Source organism: Chaetura pelagica, unplaced genomic scaffold (genome assembly GCF_000747805.2).
Source record: "Chaetura pelagica isolate M959 unplaced genomic scaffold, ChaPel_1.0 scaffold246, whole genome shotgun sequence".
NCBI lineage: Eukaryota > Metazoa > Chordata > Aves > Apodiformes > Apodidae > Chaetura > Chaetura pelagica.
The window spans coordinates 1288628-1306039 of NW_009953647.1; the positions used below are offsets into that span (position 1 = coordinate 1288628).

At 56.1% G+C, this 17412-nt stretch overlaps 1 protein-coding gene across 1 annotated transcript in view; it reads left to right on the top strand.

Annotated features, from left to right (window-relative positions):
• Positions 1 to 15460, top strand: part of OLFML2B (olfactomedin-like 2B) — an 18621-nt gene extending 3161 nt beyond the window's left edge. Inside the window, exons 2-9 of the mRNA XM_009999924.1 lie at positions 5 to 34; positions 997 to 1260; positions 4675 to 4782; positions 8686 to 8847; positions 12537 to 12753; positions 13203 to 13742; positions 14157 to 14333; positions 14653 to 15460. Coding sequence (XP_009998226.1) covers positions 5 to 34; positions 997 to 1260; positions 4675 to 4782; positions 8686 to 8847; positions 12537 to 12753; positions 13203 to 13742; positions 14157 to 14333; positions 14653 to 15254 — 2100 coding nt within the window. The 3' untranslated portion in view covers positions 15255 to 15460. The remainder of the gene's footprint in view (positions 1 to 4; positions 35 to 996; positions 1261 to 4674; positions 4783 to 8685; positions 8848 to 12536; positions 12754 to 13202; positions 13743 to 14156; positions 14334 to 14652) is intronic.
• The last annotated feature ends 1952 nt before the right edge of the window (positions 15461 to 17412 follow it).

Here is a 17412-nt window from a genome sequence, read left to right on the forward strand (position 1 = left end):
CGAGGCGGACAACCAGGAGAACATCCTCTCCCAGGTACCTGCGGGACACACCTGCGGGGCTGGGGTTGGGGGGGTGCCGGGGAGCGCTGTGCACCCCCCGGGGGTGCGGGTGTTGGGCGCTGCGGGGCGATGCTGTGCGCTCAGCCAGCGCTCAGCAGCAGCGTCGGGTGAGTGCAGATGCGGGGGAGTTCTGTCGCCCAGGGTACAGTGAACCCCCGAAGCCCAACGGGGAGCAGTTCCCAGCCTCCGTCCCATCGTTTTCCTGGGGGAAATCAGAAAACAGGGAGCTCCTCGGGAGGGGAATTGGCGGAGCCTCTTTGTGTGTGGAGGGGAGGGATCCAGGATCCAGACTCCTTCCCTGCCAGTGGATGCGGTGGAGGCTTCTGTTAGATTTGGCCGATCTGTGTGCTATTATCTGCCCTCGGAAACGGCTAACGGGGAGGCTATTGGAAACATACCGTCAAAGTTATTTTTGTGCTTGGGCTTGCAGAAGTGCTGTCTGCAAACCTCTGTAAAGGAAATTCCTGGAATTGTATGGGGCTAATCAGAAATACTGCTCCACCACCAGGTTATGCTGCTTATAGGGTGGCTTTCAGCCACCCTCCCAGCCCACCCTGTACCCTGTTTGCCTGCTTAAAGAAATCTTGCTCAGGGTAGCAGGTGACTTAGAAGGTCTGCTGGACACAGAACGTTAAAAGACAGGAGGATGTGGTTTATGTTTAAAGCTCAAAGTGGCCAAGTCCATTTTATGCAAAGTGGAATTAAAAATTACCCTGTTGGAAGAAGCTGGTTTTTACTCCCCTTGCAGGTAGGGACCAGACAGCTCTGTGCTCTCTAGAAATCTTCTTGGTCAGCAGATTTTGGAAGAGCCGTCCAGTTTCCTCAAGGTGCAAGGGTGTCCAGAGTGTCCTTGTTGACACCTTGAGGAGCAGGGTGTCCTTGTCCCTTGCTGGGGAGGCAGAGGACAAGGTGCTGACAGCTGGTCCCTGTGCTCAGCTGTTAGGTGACTACGACAAGGTGAAGGCGGTGTCCGAAGGCTCCGACTGCCGGTGCAAATGCCTGGTCAGACCCCTGGGCCGTGGTGCCTGCCAAAGGATTAATGAAGGTGCTTTCAAAGCAGAGGACTTTTACACGGTGGAAACCATCACATCAGGACCCAGCTGCAAGTGTGCCTGCGTGGCCCCCCCGTCGGCACTCAACCCCTGCGAGGGGGACTTCAGGCTGAAGAAGCTGCGAGAGGCGGAGAGCAGTGACCTGAAGGTAGGAGAGGGGCTTGGATCCAGGGCTCTCTGGGCAGAAAGATATCTTCTGAAGCCTTTTCTTTCTGAGCTTTTTCTAAAAAAACTTTTTTTTTTTTTTCTCCTGAACTTTGTGTCCTAAAATATCTCCTAGTTACTTTCATAAAAGTCAAGCTCAGCTCAAGGGATGGTTTCGAGCAGCTGCAGTGGATGATTCACTCAACTCATCCTGTGCTGCCTGGGATCCATTGTGGCTTCCTGCACTGGAAACCCAGGAGGGACTGGACTGCTCCTTGCCTTTTGTCCAGCACTAAATATCCCCAGGGGGATGTCTCTACTCCACTCAGCAGCTGTCAGGTCTCACTCCTATTGCAGAGAGGGGCTCCCAAGGATCCATGCAAAAAACTGGTTTGACGTCCATGGGCCAAAAGCCACTGATGCGTCAGTGTGAGGGTGTGTTACACAGCTGGATGGTGGCAAGTTGGGTTTTGTTGTTTTAAATGCTGACACTTCTGTACTATTTAGTATTTTATCTCTTTAATAAGATGTAGTATCTCTTTTCCAAATGTGACAGTGTTTGTTCTGAGTAGTCATGCCTTTTCCTGGATGCTTACTGTTGCTGGCTTAGCAGCCGGCATCAGACTTTACCGAGTTTTCCAGTCAGTTACCTGGGTAGGGCAGCAGAAATTCTCCCCAAAGGGCCACTGGTTTGGTTCAGTCCTGGGGAGTCCCCAGCACAGAAGGCTGAGTGGTGGTGGCACTCACCTGGGTGGTGACGGGACACACCCCAGGGCAGTGCTGCTAGTCCCAGCTCAGGTGGGGAGGCAGGCACTGTGCAGGGTGCTGTGGGGCAGCCACCACGATGGCTTGTTCTAATTAATTTGGAGCTTGAGGATGTGTTTTATCTTGTCTGACTGCAGACAGTTAGCAGCTTCTTGTCCAGGCTCCCCTGCGGCTAGGGAAGATAAACAGGCACAGGCAGAAAATCCATCATCTCAGGGAAGGAGAAGTCCCAGTCTGGAGTTGTTCAGTGCTCCCTTTCACAAGTCAGGGCATCCCAGGTGGCCTTAGGTGAGAAGCTGTGAGCAGTCTACAGTTAGGAGAGGGGACACTCTCCCAGGTAACTGAGCCACCCTTGTTGTCCCTTGCCTAGAGGCAGGCAGAGCTCCTCCACCAGCAGCTGCCACCTCTCTCCCTGTCCTTTCCAGAGCCAGGCAGCCTCCTGGAGGAGCAGAGCAGTGTGGTGAGCTTCGCCCTTGGCTCTGGCTGCCTCTTCCCACCAGGGAGCTGCTCACAGCCAGCTGTGGTGTGAAAGCTTGTCCTCTAGGAACTGGCCCAGGCTCCCCCGCTCATTTTGCAAGGATCCACAGCCAGGAGATTTCACAAGGTTTATCCAAATATACACACGGGTTTTTTCTTTGCTGTGAAAGTCAAAGCCCGGGAGCTGTGACAGCAGGCTCTTCTCGCCCAGCACTGAGTTCCTCCTGGAGTTGGGCTCACTGGGAACAGCCGCCTCTCATAGGACGGGGCAGGAGAGGACACAGCTCCAGTTCTTACGTGACTCATGAGGAGCAGCTCCCATGCTCCTAGCAGGGGCTGGGAGGGCCAGGTCAGGCAACCTCATTGTTTCTAACAGCCCCAGGGGTTTTACTCTCCTTGCTCCTCTGATGAGCATCATTCTTGCTTGGTCCAGCAGCAGGAAGCATGTATGTTCATGCTCGATGTCTGTTGTGTTTGAACAGGCTCTGACTCAAAATCTCCAGGTAATCCACATGTGGGAGATCTGGGGAAGTTCCCCAAAACAAGAGCCCTCCCTTGCAATGAGTGGGCTGCAGGATGTGTCCTCATGGGAATGGCAAGGAAAGGAGTAGATAAGCCCAGGCAGTAGGAAGGTACCCCTGGAATGCCCCAACTCAGTTGAATGCCTATACTGAGCATCCTAGTAATTCAGTCCTCGCTGAGCCTTTAATAAGGTCCCATGGGAATGCACTGCCCATCAGATCAGTGAAAGACAAATTCCACAGTGGGTGAAGGGAAAGGAACAACGAGCTGGCGTGTGCATTGGTGCAGCCTTCAGAAGGGTCAGCTTGGTGTCTGCAACGGGATAGCTGAACCTGAGATCTGTTTTTGTGAAATCACAGCATGCTGTAGGCACAGTGTGTGTTTTGAGGGTCTCAGGTGCAGGGTCTGGGCAAGGAGTCTGTGTTCAGGAAGATTTGGAAGGTGATTCATAAAGTCTGCAACCTTTGTGTGCTGATGGAAAGGATCCAGGCTGGAGGGAAGCGCGTGCCTGCAGCGGGTGTCTGGCAGCTGGTGTGTGCTTTCTGCTGGTTGTCTCTGTCCAGTTCTCGGTGGAAAGTGGATGCATAGCCATAAAACACTACTTGTCTCTTAATGTTGCCATTTTATCTGGCCCCAGAAAAATCTTTCCTTTGCTGTCAGCTCCGGAGGGAGATTGCAGAGGCTGGGATGGAAACTCAGAGTGCTGCCAGCAGTGTTGCCTGCGCTTCTCCCATGTTTATGGAGTTCTGTTGTTCACTTTGTAGCTGCCGGGAGAAAATGTCACTGCCTTGTAGTAATTACCATGTAGTGAAAATACTTGCTCAGCTGTAGGGCTGTAAGGTCTGCAGTGCTACACTGTCCATGTGGGGCTGGAGGGAGCAGAGGCAGGGAGTGACTGAGGGGCTCTCCCCACCAGCCCCTGCCTCACTTGGCACTGTCCTCTGCAGAGCGAGCAGCAGAGCTGTAGGAAATACAGGATGAGGGTATTATTGCTGTCTGGACCCCCAGGATGGGTGAACAGGGGCTGGTGCTGGGCAGGACATGGGGACACTGCCTCTCCTGCTGTGGGAAGGGGATGAGTGTTCCTCTGAAATGGGTGGCTGAAGGCAGAGACAGCAGCCCTCTGACACAATTTTTCTTCTGAGACTCAAACTGTTACCAGGCTGGCACTGATTGTCAGTTGCTTCACTTTTGTGCTTGTGAACATTTTTGAACTTTTTAACAAGTTTTGTCTTGTTCCAGGAAGAAATAAAAAGCAAACATGGGATGGCATGAGCTCAGAGTCTGATCTCAAACTCACTTTTATGTGAGCTGCTGTTCGCTTGTTGCCTCTTTTGTTGCCAGCCACGTCACTGGTGGGGTAGGTGAGCCCTTGGGAGTGTGAGGGAGCTTGCCCAGAGCTGGCAAGGAGAGCAGTGCTTCTCCTTTCTCTGCTTACTAATCCCCAGCACCCAAAACATGCTCCTGAACCCCTGAAGCTCTGCAGGCTGTGCTTCTGACTGCAGCAGCAGTGCAGCAGGGCTGGATAAGGAAATCCAGTGTTTTCATAAACTTCTTCTGCTCTGATGTGTGTGTTTTTGGCCGTAGAAACTGTGCAACCATGTACTTCATAGTAAGTGCCTCTGACTGACCATGTTCTCCCTTGGCCTTGCAGCTGTCCTCCATCATGGAGATGCTGGAAAGTGCCTTTTATGGCTTGGACCTTTTGAAGCTGCACTCTGTCACAACCAAGCTGGTGGGTCGGGTGGAAAAGCTCGAGGAGGTAAGATGAGTCCTGCTCTCTTTTGAGGTGGTTGCCTTCGGTGGCACTTGCCTCAAATGAAGTATTTGGTACCTTTGGTGTGTTCAGAGCCTTGTTCCTTTTGGAAGATGTGGTAATTAACTGACTGAAGTTAAACTAAGCCAGACTAGACTCTCCAAACTAGATCTCTGCTGTTCCTTGCAGGCGGTGCCCAAGGCATCACCACCCCATCAGCCTCCTCTGGTACTCTCAAGTTTCCTTCAACCCTTGTGGCTCAAACTGGGTGCAGGATCCCAGCTGTGGCTTCACCAGGACCAGTATCCCCTTGGGGTCCAAAGAGGCTGCTGTTAAGTTTTTCCTCTTCTTAATTTTATGTCTGTGCTGGTGCAATATTTGCTCTAAACCAGGTGCTTTTGTCCTGTTTGATGTGGAGGTGCGTGGCTCAGGGCCAGGGCCAGAACATGCTCAACAGGACAGCTGGAAACCAAGGGCAAATTCCTTAAGGACCAAGCTGCATCCTGACCTGTTTTTCAGTAGAGCTGATCCCTCAGCACTGCTAAAAACACAGATAAAATACCTTCCATTTTTTTTAAAAGCAAACTTACAGTGAAATAATTTTCACTTCCATACAGTTTAATATTTCTTTGGCTAGCACAACAGTTTGTTAAGCTGCCCTCAGCTATGTAGCAACAGGTTGCCAGATTAAATAGTGGAGTTTTCTCCCATGGTCCATATCTGGGACAGTAATTCCACATTCTTGTCAGAGCAGAGCAGTCCCGTTAGTCTGCAGCCAGGAGCCAAGAGGCCATAATTTATAAAGCCAAAATTCCACTAGCAAATTGTTTTGGGAAGGCTCCTTGTGCTCCATCCTGGGGTCAGGAAGGAGACAGCTGAGAGGAGCGTGCTTGCCCAAGGGGCTCTGGGCTTCCAAGCACAGTGATTGACCCAAAAAAAGGGGGAAAGGGGTTTTAAGGTCTAAAAATAACCAAGCACCAGTGTTTTTGTTTGTAATCCCAACCTCTGCCTGTGGTTTAGCGTGTTCTCCAGTCGTTAGTTGGGTTTGCTGCTGAGCCTTTGCTAATTAGGAGAGAGGAGCGAGGGAGGTGGGATCTGTGCCACCAACCGGGGGGCTGTGCGTCCCCTCTGGGGACCTTCCCCACTGCGGGTCTGGTGGGGTGAGCCCTGCCCCACAGCATGGCTAGCTGGGCTCACCCAGGGCAGAGGGTGCTGCAGTGGACACAATATGCTCCACCAGGACCAAGCAATGGCCTATTGGTAACTAACATCCACAGCTGCTGGACTGGGGATGATGAAGGGGACAACCTTTTTTTTTGTGTGTCCTTCATAGATATCATCCCTTAGTTTGTGTCACCCTGAAACTAGCTGACTGAAAATGGTGCTGTTAGGCAAAGAGGAGTCTCAGGGGGACCTTATCACTCTCTTCAACTACCTGAAGGGAGGTTGTAGGCAGGTGGGGGCTGGGCTCTTTTTCCAGTCAATAAGCAACAAGACAAGAGGGAATGGCCTCAAGATGCTCCAGGGAAGATTTAGGTTGGATATTAGGAAGTACTTCCTATTGGAAAGGATGATTAGACATTGGAATGGACTTCCCAGGGACATGGTGGAGGCACCATCCCTGGATGTGTTCAAGGAAAGGCTGGATGTGGCACTTAGTGCCATGGTCTAGCTGATGTGGTGGTGTTGGTCACAGGCTGGACTTGATGATCTTAAAGGTCTTTTCCAGCCTTGGTGATTCAGTCACTCTGTGTGATTGTCACCTCTAAATAAGTCAGACCAGAGTCACACAGGCCAGTGAGTGGGGAGTGTAAGATCCTCAAAAACCTTGCTGATGGTCCAGTCAGAGGCTGAGGTAAGTGTTAGGAGTTTGAGTATTGACAAGTGACACAAGTGATTACTTCATGTGTGGGTACCATTGGTGCTCTTCTTCATTACCAGCTGGTTCCTGCAGAGGGGCTCAGTGTAAGTTGTGCTGGTGGCACTTCTCTGGGCACATCAGGGTGACCTTGCAGCATGGTTGCTCTGCTCACAGGGAGAGAGATGGGCAGGAAGCTCAGCCTGAAGTAGTTTGGCCAGAGATGGAGCAGTGAAGGTGCAGAAAGGGAGAATTCACAACTTGGGGTCTTTAATTTCCCAGAAGTGAGGCTGCAGGATCATGTAACGAGCAGCTGAAGCTGCCTGCAGGCACTTGGACAGGATGGAGCAGGACAGGAGGGGTCTGGATTAGATGGAGATTCCTGTGCCACCGGGGCAGGGCAGAGCTGGTGCAGGCAGCAGGTGTGAAACGCTTCCTGCTGCCGGCTTAGCACAAATTCCTGTTGAGAGGCAGAGGATCACACCCTGCATTGGCCACGGGGCCTGAAACAAGGGACAGCTGAGATGCTGAACAAGAGCCTGGCATGGCTTCAAAGCATCAGCCTCCCAGGCGGGTGTGCTTTTGGCAGCTGCTCCCTGCCAGAGCAGCTGAGCAGCCTCAAGCAGCATCTCAGGCCAGGCTTTGGTGGTGCCTCCCCACTCAGGGGGAGGCAGATTTTATCCCTGAGCAGATCATAAGCCAAATCGTACACAGAAAAAGTGATAAGGGCACAAGGCTGTCAGAAGCAGCCATCCTCCCAAAAGGAGGAGGGTGTCAAAGCTGCTTCTGCTGCTGTGCTGTTCCTAGGATGAGATTCCCTGTTTCTTTTCCAACTACACCAAAATACTTGCTGAAAAGTCCCTGCATTATTGGACTCAGCCTTATAATTGCATGATAAAGCTGTGACTCACAATTCTTGGATAAAGCTGGGAGTTCAGATGTCCATGGAGTGGGGTGGGTGTTAACTGAGCTTAGGATGGTATTTTTGTAGAGACGAGAAGGTGTTGCAAGATGTTTCCAGTATAACAAGGTATTTTACACAAATGGTGTCAGTCAAGGGAACTAATGTCCCAATAGGTGGTCTGCACAGCTAGAGCCTTCTCTAGTGATGTAGCTCCTCTGCTTTGTCTCTAGCTTGCAGCTGTTGCATCAGCTGGCAATTTTGAGGTCACAGTTGGAGGTCACAGTGGATTTTAGGAGAAATTAATGACAGGACAGATTGGAAATGAAGGATCAGGAAGAACCACTCCCAGTCTTTGCAAAAATGCTGTGACTGATGTGCCACCTATTCAAAGCAATTGTCATTTAAGATGTAAAAGGCCAGGGAGCAATGGGCAGAGACTGAACAATCCCTTGGTGACAGGGTGTGCCTATGGCTGGGGGACTGAGAAGGGTGAAGGGGTCTGTGTGCCCTGGGCTGCCTGATGAGCTGCAGCCAGACGCAGCTCCCTCCCCATGCCGGGACAGCTCTCTGAAGGCCACTGACTCTCTTCCTCTCCCTTGATCCCCCCTCTTTTCTGTGGGAGCAGAGGGTGGTGGGGAGAAGCAGTCCCTGAGTGCAGGCACTGTGTGACCAGGCAGCAGGGCAGGACCAACAGAATAGAAAGCAAAGTGGGGTGGAACATCAGAGGTCAGGCAGGTAGTGGCCAGCCAGGATGGGACCCTGTGACTGAAGTGGGATTAATGAACGAGCGAAGAACTTGCTGCCAAAAGACACAGGGCTAGGACTTCAGATGTTTTGGCTTGTCTTGTTCTCTTCCTTCTATGAGCCAGTGAGCATGGCTGAAGGTGGGCGTTGAAGGTTGCCTCAAGGCAACTCTCCCACTCAAAGGGGCCCTGTGGCAAAGAGTGGATCTGAGATGTGCATGCCAGGGATGGGGTTTCTGGATCCCACTGGGCTCAGAGGTACCCTCTTAGTAGCTGAAGTGCCCAGCTTCATGGAAAAGCCCAGTTGTGAGCCCAGGACAGGAGCACAGAGCCCACGTCTGTGGCTGGGACTGCACAGCATCCCTTGTCTTCACACGGGGTAAAGACTCTCTTCCTTTTCCTAGGGCATGTCCGGGAACTTCACTCAAGAAGGCCACAGGGAGCAGGGTCTGCAGGACACCCAGCACAGGGACAGGGAGAACTGCTCCAGCCTCGTCACCAACAGCCTGGCTGACCTGGAGAGCTCTCTGCAGCGGGACGCAGAGGCTGCCTACACCCAGGCAGAGGTAGGGCTGCCCTGCAGGCCCCCGGCCAGGGGGTAACTTCTTCTCAAGTCAGCCGACCCTGTTTCCGCGCCTCTGGATCCTACTTTCCTTGCACAGCCCAGCTGCTGGCGGGACGTAGGAGGGAACGGGAGCAGGCTGCTCCTCAGGCCTCCCCCCTTCCAGCAGGGTGGTTGGTTTTCGAGGTCAGCGCTGCTCGGAAGGAGTGATGTCATTGTGGGGCCGGCTGGGAAGCGCTAGGAGACTCGGAGCCTTTGATTAGCAGGGCCGGGGGGCTCGGTGGAGGGACAGCCTGTCGCCCTTCCTCCTGGGCAATTACTCCTCCTCAGCCAGCCCCTGCTCCTGCTTGGCTGGACATTCCGCTGGCTCCAGCTCCAGCCCATGGGGGTGTCTGCGGGGCCTGCCCAGCACAGGGCAGTGCTTGCTGTGCTGCCCCAGAGAGAGCCAAGAGGGGTGTTTTGGGAAAAGGCCCTCCCGGGGTGTCCTGAACCCCTTGGTGCAATCTAGGGTGGCCTCGTGGTGCTCTGACCCACACTGGGTGGCTCCTAGAGCACCCTGCCTCCTCCCCAAGGCTCTCTGCAGGGTAAAAGGAGGTGTCTGGGGAGGGGGGAGCAGCTGCTGCATCATTCCCAGCTCCAAACAGGGGTGCTGAGCTTCTGGGGTGAGGATAGGCCAGACGTGCACACCCCTGACACCAAAAGCGGGCGTTGTGTGTTCCAGAGCAGAAGTGGTCTCCTCCAGCCCTGGTGAGGAGAAGGGTGGGCTCCCAGGCACACGCTGGGCGTCAGCAGGTGGGAAAATAACAGTGGCTGTGATGTGCCAGTGTGGTGTGCTCGGGAGGGCTGTGCCCCATGGTGGGGGGTGTCCAGCAGCACCCCCAGTCCCCCTCCCCCTGCACCCCGGCCTGGAACCTGGGTGTGGGCTTTGCTGCCTGCTGGAGAGGAGCCAGCCCAGGCCAGGTGGGGGAGCAAAGAGCAGGGCTTTTATTACCCTGAGTGACCTCATTTCCCAGTGTTCCACTTTTCTCCCTGTTAATTGCAGCAGGGCTGTGGAGGACCCCTGGGCCCCTGCTCTCAGCCAAGTGGGCACCGCTTCAACCTTTGGGCTGCCTTTCCCATTTCCCTTAATGAGATGAAAATCCCTTGGTGACAGGGTGTGCCTATGGCTGGGGGACTGACAAGGGTGAAGGGGTCTGTGTGCCCTGGGCTGCCTGATGAGCTGCAGCCAGACGCAGCTCCCTCCCCATGCCGGGACAGCTCTCTGAAGGCCACTGACTCTCTTCCTCTCCCTTGATCCCCCCTCTTTTCTGTGGGAGCAGAGGGTGGTGGGGAGAAGCAGTCCCTGAGTGCAGGCACTGTGTGACCAGGCAGCAGGGCAGGACCAACAGAATAGAAAGCAAAGTGGGGTGGAACATCAGAGGTCAGGCAGGTAGTGGCCAGCCAGGATGGGACCCTGTGACTGAAGTGGGATTAATGAACGAGCGAAGAACTTGCTGCCAAAAGACACAGGGCTAGGACTTCAGATGTTTTGGCTTGTCTTGTTCTCTTCCTTCTATGAGCCAGTGAGCATGGCTGAAGGTGGGCGTTGAAGGTTGCCTCAAGGCAACTCTCCCACTCAAAGGGGCCCTGTGGCAAAGAGTGGATCTGAGATGTGCATGCCAGGGATGGGGTTTCTGGATCCCACTGGGCTCAGAGGTACCCTCTTAGTAGCTGAAGTGCCCAGCTTCATGGAAAAGCCCAGTTGTGAGCCCAGGACAGGAGCACAGAGCCCACGTCTGTGGCTGGGACTGCACAGCATCCCTTGTCTTCACACGGGGTAAAGACTCTCTTCCTTTTCCTAGGGCATGTCCGGGAACTTCACTCAAGAAGGCCACAGGGAGCAGGGTCTGCAGGACACCCAGCACAGGGACAGGGAGAACTGCTCCAGCCTCGTCACCAACAGCCTGGCTGACCTGGAGAGCTCTCTCCAGCGGGACGCAGAGGCTGCCTACACCCAGGCAGAGGTAGGGCTGCCCTGCAGGCCCCCGGCCAGGGGGTAACTTCTTCTCAAGTCAGCCGACCCTGTTTCCGCGCCTCTGGATCCTACTTTCCTTGCACAGCCCAGCTGCTGGCGGGACGTAGGAGGGAACGGGAGCAGGCTGCTCCTCAGGCCTCCCCCCTTCCAGCAGGGTGGTTGGTTTTCGAGGTCAGCGCTGCTCGGAAGGAGGGATGTCATTGTGGGGCCGGATGGGACGGCCTGGGAGCCTCGGAGCCTTTGATTAGCAGGGCCGGGGGGCTCGGTGGAGGGACAGCCTGTCGCCCTTCCTCCTGGGCAATTACTCCTCCTCAGCCAGCCCCTGCTCCTGCTTGGCTGGACATTCCGCTGGCTCCAGCTCCAGCCCATGGGGGTGTCTGCGGGGCCTGCCCAGCACAGGGCAGTGCTTGCTGTGCTGCCCCAGAGAGAGCCAAGAGGGGTGTTTTGGGAAAAGGCCCTCCCGGGGTGTCCTGAACCCCTTGGTGCAATCTAGGGTGGCCTCGTGGTGCTCTGACCCACACTGGGTGGCTCCTAGAGCACCCTGCCTCCTCCCCAAGGCTCTCTGCAGGGTAAAAGGAGGTGTCTGGGGAGGGGGGAGCAGCTGCTGCATCATTCCCAGCTCCAAACAGGGGTGCTGAGCTTCTGGGGTGAGGATAGGCCAGACGTGCACACCCCTGACACCAAAAGCGGGCGTTGTGTGTTCCAGAGCAGAAGTGGTCTCCTCCAGCCCTGGTGAGGAGAAGGGTGGGCTCCCAGGCACACGCTGGGCGTCAGCAGGTGGGAAAATAACAGTGGCTGTGATGTGCCAGTGTGGTGTGCTCGGGAGGGCTGTGCCCCATGGTGGGGGGTGTCCAGCAGCACCCCCAGTCCCCCTCCCCCTGCACCCCGGCCTGGAACCTGGGTGTGGGCTTTGCTGCCTGCTGGAGAGGAGCCAGCCCAGGCCAGGTGGGGGAGCAAAGAGCAGGGCTTTTATTACCCTGAGTGACCTCATTTCCCAGTGTTCCACTTTTCTCCCTGTTAATTGCAGCAGGGCTGTGGAGGACCCCTGGGCCCCTGCTCTCAGCCAAGTGGGCACCGCTTCAACCTTTGGGCTGCCTTTCCCATTTCCCTTAATGAGATGAAACCCTTCAGGCATGAGCTGCAGCAGCTGGTGGCTGCCTCTGCTCAGGTTTCCCAGTCGGTCCCTGCCCCAGGAGGGACCTGGTCCCTGTCCTAGGGGGGTCTCTGCCCCACTGGGAAGGTGCCTTCAGCTTCTCTGCTCTCCAAGGCTCAGTGCATGGTCTCTATGTGCCAGACCCTGGCATGCGAGGAGGTGTCTGGTGGGTGGACATGTGAGTAGTTGCAGTGAGTCCTCTGCAGTCGCAGGGTGCCCTGCTAATGCCACCCCGGGGTCTCCCCACTCTCCTCACAGGTCCTGTGTCCCACAGCCTGTCCCTTACTGAGCACCAAGCCCCAGGTTTGCAGGGTGGCATCAAGGTCACCCAGAGATAGTGTTGTCCCCACTCACTGTCTCCTGGAGCATTTCCCAGGGCAGAAAGAACGGAGGGTGATCCTGAGATAGGAGGAAGGGCAAAATGTCCCTCCTCGCCCTTGGCTGGCCAGCCTGACCTGTCCCACCCCCAAAACGCAGCCCCAAAACGTCAGGCCCGTCCCGTAACAACCTCCTGCGTCTCTTCCAGGGCAAATATGAGGAAAGATTCCTGAAAGATGAAACCATCTCCCACCAGATAAACTCTGTCGAGACCCTCGTCTCTCCGGAGGATGAGAAGCCCAAGCAGATCCTGCAGAGGAAGCTGCACGTGAGGGGCCGGCCTCCTTCCAAGCCCACCATCGTTCGAGGGGTCACCTACTACAAAGCCCAGTCCAGCGAGTCGGAGAACGACATCGAGGAGCCGCGTGAGTTGGGTCTGCACCCCTGCCTGCTCCCGAGTTCTGCCTCCTTCCCTGGGAAGGGGTGGGCAAAGCACGTGGGGTCACCACGGGGAGGGGGGCTGGGAAGCGGGAGATGTGGGACGGTTGGTACCTCAGCACGGTGCTGCCTTTGAGCCCTGCTATTCCAAGGAAAGTCTCTGGTGACTGAGGAAGGAGGTGGCTGCCTCGGGGTAAAACACCCAGCATCAGCACCTCTCTGAAAGTAAACGCAGGTGCATCACGTAGGCTGCTCCTGCAGATTCACCTGCTCCCTGCAGTTCACAGGCGGGGAATGAAGAGGGAAACTGGGTGGATTCAGCACAAGGGAGCCTGGAGAAGCGGGCAGAGGGGCCAGAGCAGTGGGCTGAGCACGGGGGCTGCAGGGACCTGCTCCCACTGGCCCGGAGGCTGACACTGGTGCCTGTGTTCGGCAGCGGACGAGCTGTTCAGCGGGGACAACACGGTGGACCTGCTGATCGAGGACCAGCTCCTGAGGCCCAGGGGCCGGGGGAGCGAGGCCATGAGGAAGCCCTCCCCGGTGGGATGGCCGCCCACCCCCGGCAGCGGCCCCACCACCCCCCCGGCTGCGGATGCTGCGGTGACAGCCACGGTGCCCCTGTCCCCTGCCGCCTCCACGGGGCCCACGCCGGACCCCAGTGCTGTGAGCTGGCTGACCCCCACCCCAGAGACCACGGTTGCCCTGGTGGGGCTGATGGAGGAGGGGACCCCGCAGCTACCAGCAGCCTTGGCCAGCACAGTGGTGGCCACGGCCTCCGAGAGCCTGTCCTCAGCCTCCGCTGCTGTCCCCAGCCCTGATGAGGCTGCCACCTTAAGGGACGTGGGGACAAGCTCTGCCCCACAGAGCAGCTCAGGAGCTTGGGGTCAGGCGAGCACCCCTGCGACGCCTGTCAGCCCTACCATCCCTGCCACCCCAAAGCAGGCCCTGGAGGAGGAGGACATCAGGAACATCATCGGTGAGTGCCTGCAGGTCCTGCACCGATCCAGCTGTGCACAGGGGGCTGGCTGCTGCCCACAGCATGTCCTGCTGAGTGGTCATGGGTGGGAGGTGTCATGGAGATGGTGGCTGGATGGCACTTTACTGGGGCACCAGGTTTACCTGCTTGTTAAGGCTGGAACCTACTGTAGTCTCCTCCCAGTTTGAGAGGCTGTGCAGGGCAGAAAGAAGCCTCCCTGGAGATGGCCCCAGGACAGGCAGCAGCCTCAGCTGTGGCAGGGACACTGAGGCTGTGGGGAGCTGTTTGCAGGATCTGTCTGGTGCTGCTGAGCCTTATTGTGCTGAGCAGAGGCAGCAGGAGGTACCTGCTGGGTGGGCAAGGGGCTGGAACCACCCTGCCTTGGGCCTCACGAGCCCTTCTCTGCCCACACAGGGCGCTGCAAGGACACACTCTCCACCATCTCGGGGCCCACCACCCAGAACACCTATGGGCGCAACGAGGGGGCCTGGATGAAGGACCCTCTGGCTCGGGAGGAGCGGATCTACGTCACCAACTACTACTACGGGAACACACTGGTGGAGTTCAGGAACCTTGACAACTTCAAGCAAGGTGGGCTTGCAGCATACCTGGTGTTACACTGGCTGCTGCCTGGCTGGTCCAAGTAGTGTCCCTGTTCTTTGGGTTGCTCTGCCCAGGGACCCTCCTCTCTTGGGCACTGGTACCCAGCACGTGGGGTCCAGAGCATGGGGCAGATCAGAGTGCCTGTGGTGGCTCTGGACTTGCTTGTCCCCATGCCAGTCTGCAGCTTGTGACTGGGAGGGAGCACAGGCAGGGCTGGGGCAGAGGGTGCCTGGGGGCTGCTGCAGCTGGGCAACCAATCCCAAAGTAAAAGGCAGGGTCTCACCAGCAAGTTGTCTCTGCCTCCCAGGGCGCTGGAGCAACTCCTACAAGCTGCCATACAGCTGGATCGGGACAGGGCACGTGGTCTACAATGGCTCTTTCTACTACAACCGGGCCTTCACACGCAACATCATCAAGTACGACCTGAAGCAGCGCTTCGTGGCCGCCTGGGCCATGCTGCACGACGTGGCCTACGAGGAGTCCACCCCCTGGAGGTGGCGGGGCCACTCGGACGTGGACTTTGCTGTGGATGAGAACGGCCTGTGGATCATCTACCCAGCCATCAGCTATGAGGGCTCCAACCAGGAGGTGATTGTGCTGAGCAAGCTGAACGCGGCCGACCTCAGCACCCAGAAGGAGACCACCTGGCGGACGGGGCTGAGGAAGAACTTCTATGGGAACTGCTTTGTCATCTGCGGGGTCCTGTATGCGGTCGACAGCTACAACAAGAGGAATGCCAACATCTCCTACGCCTTTGACACCCACACCAACACACAGATCATCCCCCGGCTGCTCTTTGAGAACGAGTACTCCTACACCACCCAGATAGACTATAACCCCAAGGACCGCCTGCTCTATGCCTGGGACAATGGGCACCAGGTCACCTACCATGTCATCTTTGCCTACTGAGACCCCCCCTGCCACAGTGGGGCACTGCAAGCCAGGGGCCACCAGCACCTTTTATTATTATTTTTATTGTTATTTTGTACAAATCAAAGAGTAAATGATGAGGTGTTTTGTTTTTTTTTTTTGAGCTGTTGTTTTTATGGTGGATTGTAGATCGATCCCCAGGCCAGAGCCATCCCCTTTTGTCTTTGCTGTAACCTTACTTCTGTTTTTCCTTTCTGGGAGGAAGGTCCCTCCTTTGGGATGGCAGACCTGGCTCTCCTGCCCATGGAGGAGGAGGTGGCCCACATGTGGTCCTCCTGATGAGGTTTTTTCAGCTGAAGACGGTGAGCAAGAGACCAAGAACCGGTGCAAAGCTGGCCTTTCTGCTTCCGGCATCAGGTACCAGCCACACGCTGATGTCTGCCTGCCCTGGTGGAGGGGGTGCATGTCCCATGGGAATGTCCCGTCTCTCAGGACCATATTACCAGCCGATGGCCGGCAGGCCCTTCAGAAATCCTGCTGTACAACAGGGCTGTGAGTGCAGCTCCAGCAGCCCCTGGTGCTGGTGCTTAGCTGAGGACTGTCCCCTCTGGCTGGGGCTCTGCCCTTTGCAACTGGCTCTGGGGTGGGGGGGGCTGGGATCACCCTGAGACCCCCCAAGTCACATCCAGAGCATGCCAGTGGTGGGAGAGGGACACTGTAAATAGGTGTAGATGGCTTGTTTGTTCCTTTTGTAACCCAGAATAGTTCCCATTGGCACTTGCAGGGTGAAGGCTGTTCTGCCGGGCGCTGGGCTGCCTGGGCAGGAGCAGGGGGGCTGGGGGAGCCCTCACTCCCCATCCTGCTGCCACTCCACCTCCTACAGGATCTCAGCCCCTGTGCCTTCCACTGCCAGCTGGCTCCCCTCCCAGCTCCTGGCCATTGGGAGCCCATCATGGAGACATCACAGCCCTGGCCCTACGAGCCTGGCAGCATCTTGTATTTACCTGCTGTTAATAATAAAAGATCAAGTACCTTCACAGCTGTTTTGGGCTTTCTTTGGGTCTGGTTCACCCTCTGGGTGCACTGACATGCACATAGGTATTTTTGAGGTGGGTTTTGGTTGGTTTGGGGAGTGTCAGTTCGTAAGGCAAGTGGAAGTGAGGCACGGTGGCTGGAGGGGGGCCTGGGGCTCGAGGCTGCTTGGTCCTGGCACCACCGCTGGGTGGTGTGGATGTAGCCAGGAAGAATTGGCTCTGTCACAACTGCAATTACCTTCAGGTCACCGGGGCCTGTGGTGAGAACCCCCCACCCTCCTCTTCTTCCCCCTGCAGCCTCTTCTTCCCTGGGCCCTGGGTGAGCAGCTGGTGCAGGAGTTGGAGGGGGGATCCTGGGGGCACCTACCTTGGGCAATGCCAACATTGTGTTGGGCAGAGCCACGGCCCAAAAGCCAGCAGAGACTGTGCTGGCCTTCTCTTTTGCTTAAGCAAAATGGTTATTAACAAACAAAATACCAATAATTATTATTAATAATACTCTTCTTCCCTGGGCCCTGGGTGAGCAGCTGGTGCAGGAGTTGGAGGGGGGATCCTGGGGGCACCTACCTTGGGCAATGCCAACATTGTGTTGGGCAGAGCCACGGCCCAAAAGCCAGCAGAGACTGTGCTGGCCTTCTCTTTTGCTTAAGCAAAATGGTTATTAACAAACAAAATACCAATAATTATTATTAATAATAAATAAAATAATAATTTTATTGCCTTCAGTGCTAGGGACACAGAACAGAACGACACAGGACGAGAGGTGCTCCCCACCACTGGAGCCCACAGGTGCTGGCTGAGGTCTTGCTGCCACAGCAGCCCTTGCCAACGTGCCAGACTGCCGAGCTCAGCCAGGGCTGGGTCCCCTCCCTCCCTGCAGCTGAGGGGGAGCTGAGTGCCTCTGGCTGGGGCACCGCCGGGGTTTTTATTTTGGACTATTGTGTGAGCTGGCCCACAGTCAGGTGGGGCCGGGGCCAGGAAAACAGAACTGGTGCAAGGAGAGCAGCCAAACCCCTCGCCGAGCCCGGCTGCTTCCCAGCAGCGCGAGCGCCGGGGGGACGGGGGGCCTGGGCAGCTCTCACTGACTACGTGGCAAAGGGCAAAGCTGTTCCATAGTGTTGCAAGGCACATACTTTACAGGGGTGTATTACTCCTCACCCTCC